At 39.9% G+C, this 22,383-nt stretch overlaps 1 protein-coding gene across 4 annotated transcripts in view; it reads left to right on the top strand.

Annotated features, from left to right (window-relative positions):
* Nucleotides 1-22,383, top strand: part of PTPN2 (protein tyrosine phosphatase non-receptor type 2) — a 113,899-nt gene that overhangs the window by 68,329 nt on the left and 23,187 nt on the right. For 3 of the 4 annotated variants that reach the window (XM_010335594.3, XM_003924869.3, XM_010335593.3), the window contains exons 5-7: nt 564-698; nt 9,502-9,711; nt 12,145-12,297. In XM_010335594.3, coding sequence (XP_010333896.1) covers nt 564-698; nt 9,502-9,711; nt 12,145-12,297 — 498 coding nt within the window. The remainder of the gene's footprint in view (nt 1-563; nt 699-9,501; nt 9,712-12,144; nt 12,298-22,383) is intronic. The other variant, XM_010335595.3, reaches the window with a different exon arrangement.

Raw genomic sequence — 22,383 nt, 5'->3', positions numbered from 1 at the left:
CAAGATCATGCCATTGCACTCCAACCTGGATGACAGAGCGAGACTCTGTCTCAAAAAAAAAAAAAAAAAAAAAGATAAAATTTTAATCTTTTTTTTTTCTTTTCCCCGAGATGAGTCTTGGTCTGTCACCCAGACTGGAGTGCAGTGGCGTGATCTCTGCTCACTGCAACCTCTGCCTCCCAGGTTCAAGCAGTTCTTCTGTCTCAGCCTCCCGAGTAGCTGGGATTACGGGTGCCCGCCAACACACTCAGCTAATTTTTGTATTTTTAGTAGAGACAGGGTTTTGCCATGTTGGCCAGATTGGACTCAAACTCCTGACCTCAGGTGATCCACCTACCTCAGCCTCCCAAAGACTAGAGTTACAGGTGTGAGCCACTGCGCCCAGCTATAAAATTTCAATCTTACTAATGTGTTAAGCATAGAATATACTAGTGACTTACTAGTTTTGGGTATTTGTAAAAATATAGCATGTACATGTGTGGTTTGTTTTCATTTTTTAACTTTATGGTTTCATGGTATCTATAAACTAAAAAAAAAAATCCTATACATATTTCTAAATTTAGGTTAAATGTGCACAGTACTGGCCAACAGATGACCAAGAGATGCTGTTTAAAGAAACAGGATTCAGTGTGAAGCTCTTGTCAGAAGATGTGAAGTCGTATTATACAGTACATCTACTACAATTAGAAAATACCAATGTAAGACCTTTCTTGCCCAAAAGTCTGGACTTCATATGATGGTTTAAAGAATTATTTATTACTAGATTTGAAGTTTGATAAGCACATGCATTTGGGTAATACTTGTAGTATCTACTCATAATCATTTGTTTTTAGTTTGTGTGCCTGCATGTAGTAGCTTTCTGAAGACTCTGAAGAAACAGTAGAAACTAAGAATTTCGAAGTTGAAATGGATATTTGAGGGCTGAAAATTAATTAATAGAAATACATGGGGATTGATAGAGAGGGCTTTAGAATCTGGCAAACCTGAATTCAAATCCAGCTCTGCTCCTTAGGAGAGGTGTACTTTAGACTTGTTCCCCACTCTCCCTGTGCCCTTCCTTGATCCATAAAATGGAGGTTACCACGCCTCCCCCTCCAGGGCTGTCCTGAAAGTCAAGTGAAGATGTGTATGCAGAGCACCTGACCTCAGTAGATACCCAGGAAGCAGTAGCTCCCAGGACTTGTGACAGGCAAAAAAATAACAAGAAAATAACTTAGAAAACTATTGTTAAGTGATTCATGACACAGGAATTTGTCTTTATTGAATTGGGAGAAAATGATGTGACATATATATACACACATATACATATAATGGTGTGATATATGTGTGTGTGTGTGTGTGTGTATGTATGTGTGTGTATATACATATATATATATATACATGTACATATACATATATAAATGTAGCATGTGGTCTCAAGAACATTTACTTGGGTGTTTGTTTGGTTAGTTGGTTTTTTGAGACAGTCTTGCTTTGCCACCCAGGCTGGAGTATAGTGGCATGATCATAGCTCTCACTGTGGCCTTCAACTCCTGGCCTTAAGCAGTCCTCCCACTTCAGCCGCCTGAGTATCTGGGATTACAGGCATGAGCCATTACACCTAACTAATTTTCTTATTTTTTTTGTAGCGATGGGGTCTTGCCTTATTGTCTAGGCTAGTCTCAAATTCATGGGCTCAAGCAGTCCTTGTACCTTGGCCTCCCAAAGTGTTGAGATTACAGTCATGAGCCACCTGCCAGGCCTTACTGGTGTTTTTCTTTCCCAGAAACATGTGAACTATTCCTTGAGCCTTGGTTGAGATACATACACGTAATGGGTTATGAACCTGCTGTTGCCAAGGCTTTGCTCCCTCTTTTCCCATTTACCTCTTTTGCCTTCTTTGTGTTATAATTAGAATAAGCTAGAAAATATGAAATAAGAGTAATTCCGAGATGCTAATAGAAACTATGATAGCTCAAAAATAGGAAAACTGGTTAGCCTAATATGATTTTAGGAATTTATATAGTCTACAAGTGAAATACTGTTTTAGTTAACCGTTAAGTAAATTAAGTGATCATTAACAGCACAAAAAAGCTTTAAAGAGAAGGGTTATATATACCTGCTTTTTAGATGTGTGGCAGTTCCTTTTATGGTTGATCCCTTGGAACACTTGTGTTTTTTGCTACATTGAGTAAGCACTTGAGTAAGCACAGGTGCATGCTGTGTGTGTAAGGCCTAGGTTCTGGTTTTCCTTCTGTCCAGCTTCCCATGACATCTATAACTAAGCTTAGTATGCAGTCTCTGGAGTCACCTAAAAAGGCTCAAAATTGCCAGACACGGTGGCTCACACCTGTAATTCCAGCACTTTTGGAGGCTGAGGCATGTGGATCATCTGAGGTCAGGGGTTCAAGACCAGCCTGACCAACATGGTGAAATCCTGTCTGTACTAAAAATGGAAAAAAAATTAGCTGGACGTGGTGGCAGGCAGCTGTAATCCCAGCTTCTTGAGAGGCTGAGGCAGGAGAATCGATCGAACCTGGGAGGTGGAGGTTGCAGTAAGCTGCAGTTGTGCCACTGCACTCCAGCCTGGGCATCACAGTGAGATACTATCTCAAAAAAAAAAAAGGCTCAAAATTAGGAATAGTAATTCTTAAGATTTATTTATAAATTCCCATTAGTATATTTATTTTGTCCCAGCTGTTTCCATTGACATGTGTCTTAAACTGCATTGAGATACATCAATAACTTTTTGATGCTGGACTGAGTTTATTCCCAGAAACAGAATGCCCAGGCTGGAGTGCAGTGGCATTGGCTCATTGCAGCCTTCACCTCCTGGGTTCAAGTGATTCTCCTGTCTCAACCTTCCGAGTAGCTGGGACTACAGGTGTGTGCCGCCACGCATGGCTAATGAGCTCATTGCTTATTCCCAGAAACAGAACTGTATTTCCACAAGGTTCTCACAGTTCTCTGAATCATCTTCTCTTGGTATTTAGCCTAGGTAATTAACTCATTTGCTTATGGCATTAAAATTGATTTAGATGAAGGACATAGATGTATTTCCCTATTTCTGAAACAGTCCTTACTGAGAATTGATTATACCTTAAATAATAATAAAAAATAATTTTTGTGTTTTATCAGGTTGCAAAATGCTTTCACATATATATCATTTGACCAGTAGTCTTCAGTTAGTGTGAATAGTGTAAATATTCTTATTATCCCCATGTTTTATATTATAAAGAATAGTTATATTAAATCCATTAAGTTACGGGAATTTTTCCATAGATTACTTAGCTAATAAGTGACAGACTGAACTCATTAGTTCTCCTGATCCCCTCTATTTTTTAAAACAGTCTCATTCTGTTGCCCAGGCTTGAGTACAGTGGCATGATCCTGGCTCATTGCAGCCTCCACCTCCCGGATTCAAGTGATTCTCCTGTCTCAGCCTCCCAAGTGGCTGGGACTACAGGTGTGCAGTGCCACGCCTGGCTATTTTTTTTTTTTTTTTTGTATTTTTAGTACTGCTGGGGTTTTGCTGTGTTGGCCAGGCTGATCTCAAACTCCTGGCCTCAGGTGATCTGCCCACCTCAGTCTCCCAAATTGGTGGGATTATAGGTGTGAGCCACCTCGCCTGGCCATCTCCTAACTTTTGACATGGGGATAAGTCGTTTTGAAAAGATGCCAGTTGCCAGGTGCAGTGGCTCAAGCCTGTAATCCCAGCACTTTGGGAGGCTGAGGCGGGTGGATCACGAGGTCAAGAGATCAAGACCATCCTGGTGAACATGGTGAAACCCCGTCTCTACTAAAAATACAAAACATTAGCTGGGCATGGTGGCGCATGCCTGTAATCCCAGCTACTCAGGAGGCTGAGGCAGGAGAATTGCCTGAACCCAGGAGGCGGAGGTTGTGGTGAGCCGTGATCACGCCATTGCACTCCAGCCTGGGTAACATGAGCAAAACTCCATCTCAAAAAAAAAAAGAAAAGAAAAGAAAAGATGCCAATTGTTGTGAAGAGAGATTATCGATTCTGAAGCATCTTTTTGGAGTTGAGGCCGTCATGTGAGTTGGCCAGCCGCTGTGTTTTAGTTGCTGGCAACTGTGTGGTATAATGACATGATCCCTGGATTTTTTTATTGGCCTGGGTTTATTTAGAACATACCATAATATAATAGCAAGAATTTGTGTCCTACATTATAATTTTTCCTAAGAACTAGGGATTCTTTATTCTTTAGAAGGCTAAAGTAACATTTCAGTATGAAAGGTAGAATTACATTTGCCTAAGTAAATAAACTCTAAGAATCAGACTTGGGTCACATTAGTTTACTATAAATGATAAACAGTACTTGTTTTATCATCTGTAAAATGAGGGTAATAACATACCTACTTCACAGGATTCCTCTAAAAATCAAGTGAGTTAATATCATGACAGTATTTCAGACATAATGTGGCAGCCACAATTACTTTTTTAGTTTATCAGTTTCCTTTTTGTAATAGTAATGAATTGGAAGGGACAATAGGAATGGGAGGTAGTTGAAAAGAGAGAAGAAAAGAACCAAGGGAGTGAGAGAAAGTGATGATGAAGTAGGGGCTGATAGCCAACCTCAGCCTGCAGATCTCTATCTTTATTGAGGTCCCTGGGGTGCAGAGAACCAGTTTGCTTCTAATGGAGTCTGACTTGTGTCTGTTAACAAGTCCAGAGGTAAAGCTATGTTCTCAGCAAGCCCTGTACCTCCTCCAGTCTAATGGAGCAGCAAACTGACCTACCGGGAGCCCTTTACAGTCACTTACTTAATGCATCTCTGCTTTCAAAGTGGCCTGTGGCTTATGGCCTGTGGAGATCATTTTGAGGGGTTTTGAAAAATAGGGTCATCTAGAATACTTATTTGTCTTTCAGTTTTTTGTTTTCAGTTGCCCTTCACTATTTCCGTAATGTTGATGGCCAGCTTTATGTTTAGTGAGTTCCAGGAATACTGTTATACTGCTGACTGTCTTCTGTTTTCCTGTCCCTGTAGATTAGCAAGATGAGTCTGACTATTATAATGCTCAGCTGGGATTTGGTTCAAAATAGTTTAAACAGTTTATTCTACCTAGAATGTCCTTTCTTTTCTCTGCCTATTTATATCCTACATGTCCTTCAGTAACCCGTGTGGCCCACTTCTTACTTAGGTCTCTCCTAACATATATCTATGACACATTCATTCGTAACAGCTGTGATTCTTCTTAACGCTTTTTCTGTTCTACTGGCTTGTTCAGTACTTCTCTCTATATAAATCTTGACTACATAATGAGGTTTTTAGCTTCCAAGGGGTTGGAAATTACCTGCTGCCTTGGTACTCCCTTGCTTTTGCACAGAGTACATTTTTAAGGCATTGTACCTGAGTGAGTGTTGTAAAACACAGATGGCAATCTTTCCACCCTCTAAGAATCCTTCTGTGGCTTCCATTGATTACCAAAAAAGTCTCTGTCCAGTGCACAAGACCAAGATCCAGCTCATCCTGGGCCTTGCCTCCTTGTCTACCTCCTCCTTCGGGTACCCAGCATTTGTACAAGCTAAAAGACAGACTTCTCTAATAAGTTAATTCCTTGGTGACGGTAGATGGCATGCCTTTGCAGATTGCTTTCTCTCTGCTTGGAATGCAGGCCTGCTCCTAGCTGTTTCTGCCACTCCTCCTGATCTGGTGAGTTCAGTCTGTCTTTCACAATGAATTGCAGTCAGTAAATACTGACCCTGACAAAAATTGATGAGAGACTCAACTAAGGCAGTGATAGTGAAGGTACAGATTTGACATCTGGTTAGGAGATAGGGTTGACAGACTTTGTCACTGTTTAGGTGTAGAGGAAATACCCAATGAAGAGGTTGAAAATGTGTTGAATTTTACAATTGACTGGAGCTTTCTAGGGACCACAGTAAAGGCAATTGGTAAGTATAGTTGTTTTACAAATAGCCATTATCTGTTAAGCGTTTACCATGTGCAGGGATATGGCAGGCACTTCACATTAATTGTTTCATTTATTCCTTATAACAGCTTTGTAAGGTAAGTAGTAGTATTAACCCTGTTTACAGATGACAAAACGGGTTTAGTGAAAGTCTTTTAGAAACAAAATCTTGGTACCTTCCATATATACCTAAAGTGTGAAAGTAATTGGGCTTGGGGTCATAGAGCTGTATAGATTTTTTATGATAATTGGAAAGTGTGTAATTTTATTTATTTATTTATTTATTGAGATGGAGTTTCGCTCTTGTTACCCAGGCTGGAGTGCAATGGCGCGATCTCGGCTCACCGCAACCTCCGCCTCCTGGGTTCAGGCAATTCTCCTGCCTCAGCCTCCTGAGTAGCTAGGATTACAGGCACGTGCCAACATGCCCAGCTAATTTTTTGTATTTTTAGTAGAGACGGGGTTTCACCATGTTGACCAGAATGGTCTCGATCTCTTGACCTCGTGATCCACCCGCCTCGGCCTCCCAAAGTGCTGGGATTACAGGCTTGAGCCACCGCGCCCGGCCAATTTTATTATATATTTATGATGATTATTAACATGCATTTGAAGGCTGTGAACAGGGCATACACTTAAATTGCTGTGGCCTAACAACTCCTGTTGTTACATCTGCCCAACTCACAGATTATCCTCCTGGCCTCATATATGCAAGTTTGACATCCCTATTTAAAGACTTTAAATTTAGAATTCTCTTTTAAAAATGTAAATGGGATTTTGCCTTGAAAAGAACAGCAAGCCACTGACATTTTGTGTAGAATGTGGTATACGTAATGCAGAGTTTTATACAGGAAACTTGGCAGGCATGTGTGGAATGGCTGCCTATAATTGTGGGTGTAACCTGGGTATATGTGGGGAGTAGGGTGAAGCAGCGAGAAGGGTGGGGAGGCCAGCTGGGGACCAGAGGAGAACTCGTGTGACTTGGTGACCAAGGAGAAGAAAAGGGTGCTTCCACAGTTTTGAAAATAAGTTTGCCAAATATTGTAAAGTATAAATGCAGACCTTGTTTGGAATAAAGATGAATTTTGTTTTAGCTCTCTATCCTTTGGCAACCTTTTTTTCCCCCGCTCTCTTTTTTTTTTCCTTCATGAAAAAGAGAGAAAGGTGTCCATCCATGCATATGAACATTTCTATACCAGAGTAGTAAACATGCGATTCTTATGCCTTCATGTGGTTCTTTGTAACTGTGAATTACATGATTTTTGGAAAGCTGTGTTTTTTGAATCTTGTTTCTGTAAGGATAAATTAATTAAAATCAACCTGTCAAAAAAGTCCTGGTTCTATAGGGGGGAAAAAAAACAACTGATTTTCAAAAATCTATTAGTGGAAAGACTGTATTATACAGATAGTCGTGAGCATTTCTAGGAACTGGCTTCCAGTATCCCAGGCAGCATGACCTCAACTTGAAAAAAATTGAGACCACTAGCCTTCAGTCAAAATCATCCAAGCAAAGAGAAAGCAAGCCAACGCCTAAGATTGTGGGGTAACCATATGTTTGAGCCAGGACATGATGACGTAATTGTGTGCAGAACCCCACAGGAGTGCTGGGCCACAGCCCACAGAGCACTGCAGGTCCTTGCTCAGAGTGGACCTCATGAAGGCCCATCCAGACTGAGTCTGGTCCTTCCAGTGGCCACAGCAAGTAAGAAACAAAGTGGGTTATGAACGTCCATTGGAATCATAACTGTTTGAATGAAAAGCCTTTGAGATAACTGTATCCGCCTCACTGTTAACCCACCTCTCTAGCCCATTCCTGTGTCGGTATTACCTTGTTAACTGCCTAACTGCTGCTTTGTGAAAGCCGTTTACCCTTCATATTTTGGAATGTTTTGAATTTCCTTTTTTAACGCAATAAATTTAGTTCACCTTTTTTTTTTAACCTGCAATAAGATTGACTCCTTTCAGTGTACAATTGTGTGACTTGACAGTGCATTCACTTGTGTAACCACCACCCACAACAGAAATGTAGATTGGTTCTGTCACCTCTCCTCTGCCCCGGATGTTCTTGTGCCGCTTGTGTACAGTCAGTCCTGTCCTCTACCCCCAGCCTCAGGCAGCCACTGATCTGGTTTTTGTTTCTGTGATTCCGCCTTCTAGAATGTCATGTAAATGGAATAGTATAGTATATAGCCTTTAGCCTGACTTTGTTCACTTAGCATAATTAATTTAAAAAGAAATGCCTTGAAATCTAGAAACTGTTCATTTTAATTTGTAATGGAGAAATTTTTTAGTGGCATTAGTATATTGAGAACTTGTGGATCACAATATATTTGAAATTATTAAGGGTGGATGTTTTAAAAAGGTCACTGAAAGTATGCACTTTTAAAAATATTTTTTCACTGTATTTTATTAGTATAGTAAGTCTAGGACTGAGGAGTCTTTAATTTCTACTGCAAAATAGGAAAATATGTATTTTTAAAATGAAAGCTAACTTCTAATTTTGAAAATCTTTATTGGGAGCAGGATATTATAATAATCTTTAGCTGTTGACCATTAAACATGTCAAGGTTTTTTTACGTGGTTTCTATGCCTCCTCCCTGAAAAAAAAAAGTCCTACAATAAAACTGAAAAATTGCACAAAGAGGTATTAGTGAAAGACCACTGCTTCGTTTACACAAATGAAGAGTATAAAGCAGAGAAGTGCTCCTTGGGGCAAAAGGCAATTGGCAAAAAGCTAAGGAACGTTTTCATAATGAGTTAGAAATTCAAATCATCAGGAATATCCAGGAAGAGATAGTGAATGCCAGGCAGGCTTAAGAGACAGGAAACATTTAGCATGTTGGTAAACCATCTTAGCACATCAGCAAAGGCATACAAACAGCTTTAGGATTGGAAATTATTGCCATAGGGAAAGGCAACAATTAGAGGAACAATTCCAATTAAAAATATAAAGATTGTTTCTTTAGACTAATTATTGAGTTGCTCCTCTGTGCCTGTGTAGCAGAATCTAAAAGATAAATCATGTAAATGAGAGATTGTATTTAAAAAATAAACTTTGAAATTCATAAAAAGGAACACATTAATGTAAAATTACACTGGTAGACAATTTTTAAAATAGAAAAAAATAGCCCACTCATGCCAGAACTAAAGAAAATATTGGTAATGTGTATGGTACAGATTAGTAGCTGAGAAGCCAAAGGCTGCCCCAGGCTGCTTCAAATCCTGGTTGTGCCATGTTCCAGCTATGTTACCTTGGGCAAACTACTTACCCTTTGTTTCAGTTTCCTCATCTGAAAAATAGGTTTTAATAGGATTATTGTGTGGGTTGAGTTAATAAGTAAACTGCTTAGAACAGGCCTCCAAAATAATAAGTGTTGTATGTGTTAGCTATTATTAATATATCCCAAATTTCCACTAAAGAAAATCTTCCCTAATTTGTATATGGGATTGTCAGAAAAGAAATGGAAAAATCATTGTGTAAACATCCCTTCGGCTTAAAAGGATTACACAAAACCCATGATCTTTCTGAAGTAGTTTTTTAAAAGAAAAAAATTAGAACTAACTTCTCCTCCCTTGATTTTCACTTTTTAGAGTGGTGAAACCAGAACAATATCTCACTTTCATTATACTACCTGGCCAGATTTTGGAGTCCCTGAATCACCAGCTTCATTTCTCAATTTCTTGTTTAAAGTGAGAGAATCTGGCTCCTTGAACCCCGACCACGGGCCTGCGGTGATCCACTGTAGTGCAGGCATTGGGCGCTCTGGCACCTTCTCTCTGGTAGACACTTGTCTTGTTTTGGTAAGTGCTTCTTATGCTCTCATTTTAATCTCATTGATTTTTTAAAAAAATAGTTTCCGCTAGCAAGGAATAAGCTCTGATGTATCCCAGAACTGAGGTTTTTCAACTTAAACTTCTTTTGGAGAAACCTAAAAATCTCATTTCTACCCTTGCAACTGCCTCTTATTCATGACTGTTGGGAATGTATCCAAGATGATTTTAGAGATCCCGAAGAAGATGTTTTTCTTCCTAGTAGCTTTGTAATGTAGAAATAATAGGTCCCTCCTCCCCATTTTTTCAAATATAAATTCATATGTAACATTGAATTTCTTCTTAGACAACTACTTTCTAATTCTTTAATTTAAAAACTAGGGATAATGATAGACATACTTCACAGGGTTGCTGAGAGAATTCAATGAATTAATACATTTAGGACACTTAGAAGAGTCCCTGTTTTCTGAGCATTCCATAAATGGCAGTGTTACTGTTACTCCCCGGAGGTTCCTGTCTGTGCCCCCAAGGGCTGATTCTCCACTAATCATTCCCAGTCCCAGCCTTTATACAGTCTAGATCTTTTCTTCTCTTTTTAGGACCTTTATTTTTTTCTTACGTTGGATATATGGAACTTCTGTTTGCCCTTGTACTTCTTCTAACTTCTGTCTTCTTTCTTCCTCCTTTTGTTACAGAATCAAACCCACCAGTAATACTATCTGCCTTGATTTCCATGCCATCTATTCCTTCAGTAGTCCCTGTAGCTTAGTTCCTGCTTTCTGAGCATGTTCTAAGATTATCAGTAACCTAGGCAATTTAGCTTGTCTTGTAGTCAGGCTGGTGAGGATTTTTTTTTTGTTTAGAGACAGGGTTTTGCTCTGTCACCCAGGCTGGAGTGCAGTGGTGCAATCACTGCTTACTGCAGCCTCAGCCTCCTGGACTCAAGCAATCCTCCCACCTCAGCCTCCCAAGTAGCTGCCTGCACTACCACATCCAGCTAGTTTTTACTTTTTTTTTTTTTTTTTTTCAGTAGAGACAGGGTCTCACTATTTTGGCCAGGCTAGTCTCAGATTCCTGGGCTCAAGTGATCCTCTTTGCCTCACTCTACCAGTATGCTGGGATTACAGATGTGAGCCACCACACTTGACACTAGACTGATGTACTTCACCTTGATTTTAAGGCCCTCTATTAGTCTCTTCTGTGTCTCTGTAAAACTTAGCTATGCTTCATTGCAGTTATATCAGCATTCTTATGCTTTCCAACATGACTGCTAGCACAAAGTAGACTCTCAGGTGAATTAATATGATGATGCTATTCATTGTAAACACATATACAAGGAGCTTGATCAATGGAGTGATGATATTGGTAGAACATTTCAGATGTTGTGCCTCTGATGAAAGCTAGGAATTAGGAATGGTTGAGTCTTAACACATCTACTGTATTACTCTACCACTCTGTATATATAGTATACTTCAATCAAAATTAAATTGTTACATTAAAGTTTAAAAACTCTGGTGATTATTTTGTTAATGATGCCTGTTCCCTACCAACCATTACTTCATCAATTTTTTTTTTTTTTTTGGTGGGCCTATGTGTTGGGGTTTCTAACACTAGGTCAATAGACCAGAGTGGCAGTGCTGTAGCTCAGCAGTGTTATTGTGGATTTGGGCTTTTAGTGACTCTCTTTTCCACCATCTTTCTTTATTTTATTTTTTTGCAATAGTCTCGTTCTGTTGCCCAGCCTGGAATGCAGTGGCATGATCTCAGGCTTGCTGCAACCTCCTCCTCCTCCTGGGTTCAAGTGATTCTCCTGCCTCAGACTCCCAAGTAGCTGGAATTACAGGTGTGCACCACCAAACCCAGCTAATTTTTGAATTTTTATTAGAGATGGGGTTTCAAGATGTTGGCCAGGCTGGTCTCGAACTCTTGGCCTCAGGTTATCTGCCCTCCTTGGCCTCCCAAGGTGTTGGGAATACAGGGGTGAGCCATCATGCCTGGCCTCTTTTACACCATCTTTAGATGGATGCTGTATATCCAGACATTGTGTCTGTAGTGCAGACATGAAGAAGACAGAGGGGCAGTGAGCAGAAAGGTTGACTCCTGCCATGGCTTTAAAAAAAAAAAAAAAAAAAAAAGTCCTTATACTAGCCAGAACTAATCATAAATCTTTCCTTTGACCAATGACTGGCCAGAAGGAATAATATTGCAGTGATTAACTTTGAATCACTTGTGACTTAGCTGAAGAATCAAACTCCTCCATCTACTGCTTGAGGGATTGAGATGTGGGGAGGGATGAGTAGGTTTGGATAGTTGTATAAATAGCATTACAGCTGCAGGGTTAAATTACACTTGTTCTTTCAGAGGAGAAAATGCATAGCAAAAATTTTAGCAATGATCCTGCTTTAATTCTATTTCCTGGGTTCCAAAAACGAAAGACTTGACTCATTTTTGCCTTTCTTGCAGATGGAAAAAGGAGATGATATTAACATTAAACAAGTGTTATTGAACATGAGAAAATACCGAATGGGTCTTATTCAAACCCCTGATCAACTGAGATTCTCATACATGGCTATAATAGAAGGAGCAAAATGTATAAAGGGAGATTCTAGTATACAGGTAAACTTTATACAGGTTTAAAATCTTATCTATTTGTTAAATACACATAGCATCAAATAACTGCACTTCACTTGAGCCCTTGTCTTGTTTGTTTCAAAAAGTATATTTAAATTTTTGTGGTAAATCCAACTGGCTGTCTTAAAATTGTAAAATTTTAGCTAGCTTCCTTATATATACTCAGCCTCAGGTTCAATCCTGTATGTGACTTAAAAGCCCTGGTAGAAACAAGATTTCATTAGAGAAACTTAATTTTTCAAGTTGGGGGTACTTAAGCTTTTAATTTTTAAAGTAATTGAAAACTTCAGGTACTTTTGCCCTCATTAAACAACTACTTGGTTTGTGTATTATTTGACTTCATAGCAAGCAACTTGAATATTTATGGCAGATGTAGTGAAATGTCAGCAAAATGTTATATTCTTCTGGTTGGTAGCTTTATTCTCATGAAGCTATCTTTATTGCATATTTGTAGAACCTAAATTCAAAGACTGATCAGAAATCTGTGTTATGTACTAAGGTAAAATGTAAAATAGAAACAATCATAGACTCTATTTTTTGTCTGGTCTAATCACATAGTATTGGATATAAGTAGATACTATAAGTTGATAGATAATATAAGAAGATAGGCTCTCTTTTCATTATGTTTCTCATGTGAACATACTAATGCTTTCATTTCTGTAATTACTGGCCAATACAGGAATATTTTGAATAAGCCTCCTTTTATAACTTAGATCGGACCATTGGTGTGAGAATAAAGGTTTATTTAAGAAGATTTTTTCCAAATCTTTATTATAGCATTAAAATATTCTTTTTTTTTTTTAGACAGAGTCTTGCTCTTTCGCCAGGTGCCAGGCTGGAGTGCAGTGGCGTGATCTCAGCTTACTGCAACCTCTGCCTTCCAGCTTCAGGCAATTCTCCTGACTCAGCCTCCCGAGTATCTGGGACTACTGGTGCGCACCACCACACCCAGCTAATTTTTGTATTTTATTAGAGATGGGGTTTCACTGTGTTGACCAGGATGGTCTCAATCTCTTGACCTGGTGATCTGCCCGCCTCAGCCTCCCAAAGGGCTGGGATTACAGGCGTGAGCCACCATGCCTGCCCTAAAATATTCTTAATGAATAGAAACTTAAGGATACTGAGAGCCAAAATACTCAATGTGTGGAAAACAGCCCATAGAACATGTCCTGCTTCAGACGCCAGACTTTGGGAACACTGGATGTACCTGGATCACTTTGGCAGTGATCAGTGATTTAGGGGAAGTAAAAGTTATTTCAGATGTTTAAGATTAGGAAAAGTTACATTTTTTTTTTTTTTTTTTGAGATGGACTCTTCCTCAGTAACCCAGGTTAGAGTGTAGTGCTGCAATCTTGACGCATTACAACTTCCGCCTCCCAGGTGCAAGCAATTCTCCTGCCTCAGCCTCTTAAGTAGCTGGTACTACAGGCACATGCCACCACACCTAGCTAATTTTTTGTGTTTTAGTAGAGACAGGGTTTCACCTTGTTGGCCAGGATTGTCTTGATCTTCTGACCTTGTGATCTGCCCACCTTGGCCTCCCAAAGGGCTGTGATTACAGGCGTGAGCCACTGCGCCTGGCTGGAAAATTTCCCTTTTTAATCACAGTAAGCTTTCACCAAATTAAATCTGGAGTTCAAAAAGAAAGTTAAATAGTTCAATCAGATTTCCCCACGCCTTCACAGCCTGCATGTTGCCTTCCCTCCCTGCTTCCTGGCTGTGCTGAGACAGGTAACTTGGGAAATGTACTGTCCTTTGGATTGTGTCTTTCCTGTCACTGCTTTTTTTTGTTTTAAGTTTTGTGTCTAGTTTGAGAATATATACTTACCTGAGGATCTTTTTTTATCACAGAGATGGGTTTTTCTAGACACACTTTTTTGTGGAATCTTTGACAGTGCAGTTTGTGGCTAGGAAGGACTCTTTTTTGTGGTTAATTTACTTGGTATGGTATAGTCATCAGACTCTCAATTCTACGGCATTTTCTGCCCCTATCCCAGATAGGACATTGGAAACATCTTTATCCTTCCGGTACTTAGGATCAGAAGAGCATGCTACCCATTCCAAGGGGTTAATTTCTGCAGAAATTGTCTTGGCAAGACTCTAATGATGTATGTAGTACATCATTAGATGTGTGTGTATGGGGGTAAGTGGGTATGGGTGTGTATGTGTGGACATAAACACATATGGTGTATTTTTAAATTATATAAGTAATAAGTACATGTTGGCTATCAAAGATTTCAAAGAACATGGAAGTATATCATGTACAAAGTGGAAATTCTCGTTAACTCATTCAACCCCAAATTTGTAACCATTTTGGGATGTGTGTTGTCTTAGTCCATTCTTGCAGCTATTACAAAATGCCTTAGACTAGATAATTTATAAACAAAAGAAACTTACTGCTCATGGTTTTGGAGGCAAGGAAGTCCAAGATCAGTGCGCCAGCAGATATGGTTTCCGGTGCAGGCTTATTCCTCATAGGTGGCACCTTCTTTGTACTCGTTTGATGGGGCAGACAGGCTCCCTCAGGCCTGTTTTGTAAGGGCATAAATCCCATTCATGAGAGAGGAGCCCTCATCACCTTATGACCTTCTTTTTTGTGTTGAGACAGAGTCTTGCTCTGTTGCCAGGTGCCAGGCTGGAGTGCAGTGGCACGATCTCAGCTGACTGCAAGCTCCGCCTCCCGAGTTCAAGCAATTCTCCTGCCTCAGCCTCCCAAGTAGCTGGGACTACAGGCACGCGCCACCACCCCCAGGGGTTTCACTACTTTGGCCAGGATGGTCTCCGTCTCCTGACCTTGTGATCCGCCTGCCTCGGCCTCCCAAAGTGCTGGGATTACAGGCGTGAGCCACTGCGCCTGGCACCTTATGACCTTCTAAAGGCCCCAGTTCTTAACATTGCCATAGTGGGGATTATGCTTCATGTTTCAATATGAATTTTGGAGAGACACAAACATTCAGATCATAGCATATGTGTTTATGTATATAGATTTTTTTATTTTTTATAAATATATTTTTTCTCCAAATACCGTATGTTGTGCCATGATGTACATGCTCTGGAGACACTTTTTCTATTTCTCCTCCTCCAACTCCAGTGTCCAGGACTACAGCCATTAGCTGCATGTGCTGTTGAGTGCTTGCAGTGTGGCTCTCTGAAACAAGATGTTCTTAAAGTGTAGACTACACACCAGAGTTTCAAATTTACTTAATACAGAAAAAGGTGTAAAATATCTCAATTTTTAAAACATCGATTATGTGTCAAGATGGTACTATTTATAATATTTTGAGTTAAATGTAACGTTAAATTTTTTTTTTTTTTTTTTTTTAAGGACAGAGTCTCGGTCTAACGCGTAGGCTGGAGTGCAGTGCCACTGTCTTGGCTTACTGCAACCTCCGTCTCTCTGGGTTCAATCAGTTCTCCTGCCTCAGCCTCCCAAATAGCTGGGATTATAGGCGCCCACCACCACACCCAGCTAATTTTTATATTTTTAGTAGAGACGGCACTTCACCATGTTGGCCATGCTAGGCTCGGACTCCTGACCTTAAGTCATCTACCTGCCTTGGCCTCCCAAAGTGCTAGGATTAAAGGTGTGAGCCACCACACCTAGCCAAAATTCCTGTTTTTTAACATGACCACTAGAACATTTTATATTGTGGCTCACATTATATTTCACTGGACAGTGCTGTGCTAGAACCTTTGTTTAGAACAGAAATCTAAAAGAAGTTCCTCAAAACCTTAAATCGTAAAATTTTACAATTCTAAAGATCTATAAAGTTTGATCTTTATTAATGTGGAAACCTAAACTGTATAAATATAACTGTAGCCTATAAAAAATCCTTTGCTTGACATATTAGGATGTGACAGCCAATTCATTAAAAGACTTCTTTCTCTTAATACATCCTCTTCCTTTTCTTTGCCTGAATTTTTTGGGAAAAAAATGATTATTTGTAAGAAGATGGGAAAAAGCTTGGCAAGGCTGGTGATGTATATAGTACCTCATTAGATGTGTGGTGGGGGGCAGTATGGGCATGGTGTAGTGTGGACGTACTTGAACCTGTGTGACCTGGGAACTGTCTTTCTACTAATAATTTTGTCTGGTCTTGGTATTAGGGTGATGCTAGCCTCATAGAATGAGTTAGCAGGTATTCCCTGTCTTTCTGTCCTCTGAAAGAGATTGTAGAGAATTGGTATATCTTCCTTAAATGTTTGGTAGGATTTATCAGTGAACTCATCTGGGCCTGATGCTTTTTGTTTCAGAAGGATGTTAATTTTGATTCAAAATTTTTAAGTAGATGTAGGTCTATTTAGATTGTCTATTTTTTCTTGTGTGAGTTTTGGCAAATTGCCTTTCAAAGAATTGGTTCATTTTATCTAGGTTATCAAATTTATGGACATAGGTTTGATAATGTTTCTTCATCATCCTTTTAATGTCCATGGGATCTGTAGTGATGGTCCCTCTTTCATTTCTGATATTAATTGTGTCTTTTTTCTTTCTTTTTTTTTTTTTTAGCCTGATTAGAAGATCATTATTTTATTGATCATTTCAAAGAACAAACTTTCGGTTTCCTTGATTTTTGTCTGTTGATTTCATGTTTTTAGTTTCATTGATTTCTCTAATTCTTATTATTTATTTTCTTCTTACTTTGGATTCAATTGGCTCTTTTTTCTACTTTTCTAAGTTGCAAGCTTAGATTATTGATTTTAGTTCTTGGAGGTCCAGTGGTACAACTGGTTAGGACACAGTACTTATATGATTTTAGTTCTTTCTTTTCTAATAATACATTCTAAGCTATGTTTCCCCCTAAACCCTGCTTTTGCTGCATCCCACAACTTTTGATGAGTGTGTTTTTATTTTTATTTAGTTTGAATTCATTTTAAATCTCTCTTGATTTCTTTTTTGATCTTTGTGTTATTTAGAAGTGTGTTGTTTAATCTCCATGTATTTGGGGATTTTCCCATTATTTTCCTGTTACTGCTTTCTTAGCTTAATTCTTTTGTGATATACCAATTCTCTACAATACTCAAGCAATACTGTTTGATTTTTATTCTTTTAAATTTGCTAAGTTGTGTTTTATGGTTCAGAATGTGGTCTATTTTGATGAATGTTTCATGTGAGCTTCAGATAAATAGTATTCTCTTGTTGCTGGAAGAAGCATTCCATAGATGTCAACCAGTTGGTAGATCAAGTTATTGAGTTTGACTGTGTCCCTGCTGATTTTCTGACTCCTGCATCTATCAGTTTCTCATAGGGGGTGTTTAGGTCTCCAGCTATAAAAGTGGGTTTATATGTCTCTCCTTGAAGTTCTGTTGGTTTTTGCCTCACATAGTTTGATGCTCTGTTAGACACGTACACATCATTATGTGATGCCCCTCCTTTTCTCTAATAATGTTCTTTGCTTTGAAGTCTGTGCTATACACTGAAATTAATATAGCCAGCCACTCTTGCTCTCTTTTGGTTAGTGTCAGCATATTTTTTTTCCTATCCACTTACTTTTAATGTATATATATCTTTATTTTTAAAGTGAGTTTCTTATAGATGATATGTCATTGAGGATTGATTTTTGTTTTGTGGATTCATTCTGAGAATCTCTTTTAATTGGTGCTTTTAGACCATTGGCATATGAAGTGATTACTGAGTTGGATTAATAAATACCACACCTGTTAACTGTTTTCTTTTCCTTTTTTTGAGGCAGAGTTTCACTCTTTTCGCCCAGACTAGAGTGCAGTGGCGCAATCTCAGCTAATTGCAGCCTCCACCTCCTGGGTTCAAGTGATTCTCCCCAGTCAGCCTCCCAGGTAGCTGGGATTACAGGTGCCTGCCACCACACCCAGCTAATTAGAGATGGGGTTTCACCATGTTGGCTAGGCTGGTCTCGAATTCCTGACCTCATGGTATCTCCCCACCTTGGCTTCCCAAAGTGCTAGGATTACAGGCATGAGCCGCTGCACAGAGTGATTGTATCTTAAGTCTATAAAAATATGTAATTATCGTCATAAAACATGTATTCATTTACAGAAAACTTCCAATGACCTTGACCTTCCTATAGAAATATAGACTATTCCGGCCAGGCACGGTGGCTCAAGCCTGTAATCCCAGCACTTTGGGAGGCCGAGGCGGGTGGATCACAAGGTCGAGAGATCGAGACCAGCCTGGTCAACAAGGTGAAACCCCGTCTCTACTAAAAATACAAAAAATTAGCTGGGCATGGTGGCGCATGCCTGTAATCCCAGCTACTCAAGAGGCTGAGGCAGGAGAATTGCCTGAACCCAGGAGGCGGAGGTTGCAGTGAGCCGAGATCGCGCCATTGCACTCCAGCCTGGGTAACAAGAGCGAAACTCCGTCTCAAAAAAAAAAAAAGAAATATAGACTATTCCATTTGCCTTTCAGCACAAGGTCAGGCATAAATACTTAAGCTGGTTGCTGGTATTACCACATAGTTATTAGCAAATTCCCAGTATTGATGATGACAATAAACCTCCCAGAGTAAATATCTAGTTTGGCAATTCAGAGTTAACGTTGTAAGATCTCTAGCTGGTAATTTGATATTACTAATAAAGTATTAAATGTAAATGATAAACTTTTTTTTTTTTTTTTAAGATGGAGTTTCACCATGTTGGTCAGGCTGATCTTAAACTCCCGACCTCAGGTGATCCACCCGCCTTGGCCTCCAAAGTGCTTGGATTACAGGTGTGAGCCACCACGCCCAGCTGGGTAAATGATAAACTTTAACAAATTACAGAGGATTTCAAATTTAATTGCATCACTTAAAACTTTCTTCAGTGAGAGAAATGGGTAGAGTTGGGGTTCTAGGCAGTGTCGGGGGGGGCATTACTCCTAGTGGCAGTGACTCATGGGGGTGGTTCATCATGAGCACACAATTAGAAAGAAAGATGAAACAGTACAAGGCCTCAAAATGAGAGCTCCTTTGAGGTTATAGTTTAGTGAAATGGAATTCCTTGGCTTCACCAGTCAGCAGTAATGATCTGGGGCAGGTGACTCAGGATTGCTGGCTCATTTGTATGTCATAGGGAGGACAAAGATGAGTAAGTTTGCTCAACGTAGACAAGGCAAAATGGCATTGTTGGGTTTGTGGGTATTTTTTTTTTTAATTCACTAGCATTAAATATCTCTTTTATTGCTGTCTCTGCTGGGTGCTTTTCTTGTTGACATATTCTGAATTTGTTGCATATTCTGGGAAGTGGTCCAGTGAGACTTTATTTTTGGCATCATCTCCTTTGTTGACATTGTTGAGTGTTACCCAACTATAAGGCCACGTTGCTATAACTGGGTCTCAGTCAAGAATGGAAACTTCAAAAATTGACCAGTATAATTTTGGAGGCAGTTTAACATTTTTGTGGGGTACTTTCTTAAACTAGACAGTGTCTACAATTAATAAGCTTTTCAGGTACACAGATCTTTATGAGAGATCATAGCATAATCATTAACTCAGACTTGCGTAGGTTAAAATTCTGTCCCTACTATTTGTTAGGTACATATCCTCAGGCAAGTTACCTGACCACTCTCCCACATCTCCCATAAAAAGGGTGTAATAGGCCGGGCGCGGTGGCTCAAGCCTGTAATCCCAGCACTTTGGGAGGCCGAGATGGGTGGATCACGAGGTCAAGAGATCGAGACCATCCTGGTCAACATGGTGAAACCCTGTCTCTACTAAAAATACAAAAAATTAGCTGGGCGTGGTGGCGCGTGCCTGTAATCCCAGCTACTCAGGAGGCGGAGGTTGCGGTGAGCCGGGATTGCGCCATTGCACTCCAGCCTGGGTAACAAGAGCGAAACTCCGTCTCAAAAAAAAAAAAAAAAAAAAAAAAAAGGGTGTAATAATGGTAATATTAGTATTAGTGCTTATCTCCTAAAGTTACTTGTGAGGATTCAGAGCTAGCACATTTGAAGTGTTAGAATACAGCATGGGGAGTCGCAATCCATGTCTTCTCTGTAAAAGATACTCTGAGTAAGAAAACAAACAAGGGAACAAAGAAAATGGACGTAGTCATCTAAGCGAAGATGCCCTTAATTACTTTTATGTTCCATTATATAGTAGTTTCTTAACTGTTGGCACAATATTATTCCGGGACATGGTTTGTGCCCTCTTAGGGCTCAGGATTTTTCAGTTTAAACCCACTACTTCTCATGAAGTTCAGACTTCTTTCCCTGAGGTCTGTTTCCTTTCCAACTTTATTTCTCCTACTTAAGCTCTACGTGTTCTCTATTCTCCAGACAAATTGTACCAAACTGTACTACTCTCTGTTTTCTGAACACAACAAATTGTAGAATTTCACACTCTCTAAATCTTTTGTAAATCAGCTATTTTTCAACAAAAAAGAGAGCCAGCTGTGGTGGTGTGTCGCCTGCAGTCCCAGCTACTCAGAGGAGCCTGAGACAGGAGGATTGCTTGAGCCCAGGAGTTTGAGGTTACAGTGAGCTATGATCATGCCATTGCATTTTGGCCTGGGCAACAGAGACCACCTCTAAAACAAAACAAAACAAAACAAAACAAAAAGAGATACTTTAATTATGCAGCTAAGTAAAATAGACGTATTTGGGAAAGGTGAAGTGTGGAAAAATGCCGTTTTTTTGTTTTGTTTTGTTTTGTTTTGTTTTGTTTGAGACCAAGTCTCGCTCTGTCACCCTAGCAGTGGCATGATCTGAGCTCACTACATCCTTCACCTCCCAGGTTCAGGCAATTCTTCTGCCTTGGCTTCCCAAGTAGCTGGAATTACAGACGTGCACCACCATGCCTAGCTAATTTTTGTAGTTTTGGTAGAGACAGGCTTTCACCATGTTGCCCAGGCTGGTCTTGAACTCCTGACCTCAAATTATCTGCCCACCTCGACCACCCAAAGTTTTGGCATTACAGGCATGACTTTTTAATACCTCTGGTATATGATGACAGTGAGACAAATTAGAAACTAGTTTATTCTTTGTATGAATGAATTTCCCAGAGGTTTTTTTAAAGATCTAAATACAACATTGCTTTTTTTTTTTTTTTTTTTTGAGACAGTCTCACTCTGTGGCCCAGACTGGGTGCAGTAGTGCAATCTTGGCTCACTGCAACCTCTGCCACCTGTGTTCAAGCGATTCTCCTGCCACAGCCTCCTGAGCAGCTGGGATTCCAGGTGCCTGCCACCGCTTCTGACTAATTTTTGTAGTTTTAGTAGAGATGGGGTTTCACCATGTTGGCCAGGCTGGTCTTGAACTCCTGACCTTGTGATCCGCCCACCTCAGCCTCCCAAAATGCTGGGATTACAAGTGTGAGCCACTGTGCCTGGCAAGCATTGCTTTTAACAGTACCATATCGCACAAGAGTAACTTCAGGGAATGAATGTTCCGTAAGTTCCAAAAACTAAGTTGCAATGTTATATCTGTGTCCAAAGTTATTAAACTCATCAGGCAATAAGTACAGTATTCCTTATTAATTAGATCAAAGGTTCCTTGCTTCCTTGATAGGATCTTCAAAGAGGGCCAGTGTCAGTCATAGGTAATCAAAAGCATTGGCTCCCACTGCTTCTACCTCCACCAGTTGCCACTGGCAGATACATAAATGGCGGTCATATTCTCATCCTTTCAAGGACTTGAGAGACTGTAGTCCCAGTGTGTAGGTTATATATGCCTTTTTCTTCTCTGGCATATACAGTTGTCACTGCTTTCATCTAGAGAGGCCCAGATATACTCTGTACCTCTTCTTAGTCTACCTTTGTCCATAGGAATGGTGACAAGTGAGGGCACAGGAAATGTGTTTTCTAGACATAATGCTGGGTTCTTCACATGCCATCTCATTAATCGTAACCGTCTCCCGAGGTAGGTGATGACACCCTGTTTCATAGAAGAAACAGAAATTTCTCTCATCCTGGTCCAAATCCTGCTTTGTTTTGCCATCTACTCCTGAAGTCCCGGCCTGCTAGAGGCATGCTGGAGGATGTTTCCAGCATGGAAAGTGGGCTACCCAGCTGCCTGGAGCTGCTAGTGTACCTGGTAGGCACAACCAAATTAAAGTCTTTAGGCATCATGAGGACCTGCTTAGAGATTTCACTGTTGGTTCTTCCCTAGATTCTTCCCTA

This window comes from Saimiri boliviensis, chromosome 13, assembly GCF_048565385.1.
Source record: "Saimiri boliviensis isolate mSaiBol1 chromosome 13, mSaiBol1.pri, whole genome shotgun sequence".
NCBI classification, from domain to species: Eukaryota; Metazoa; Chordata; class Mammalia; order Primates; family Cebidae; genus Saimiri; species Saimiri boliviensis.
Note: the sequence above shows the minus strand (reverse complement) of the source record. Positions and strands in the feature narration are given on the sequence as shown.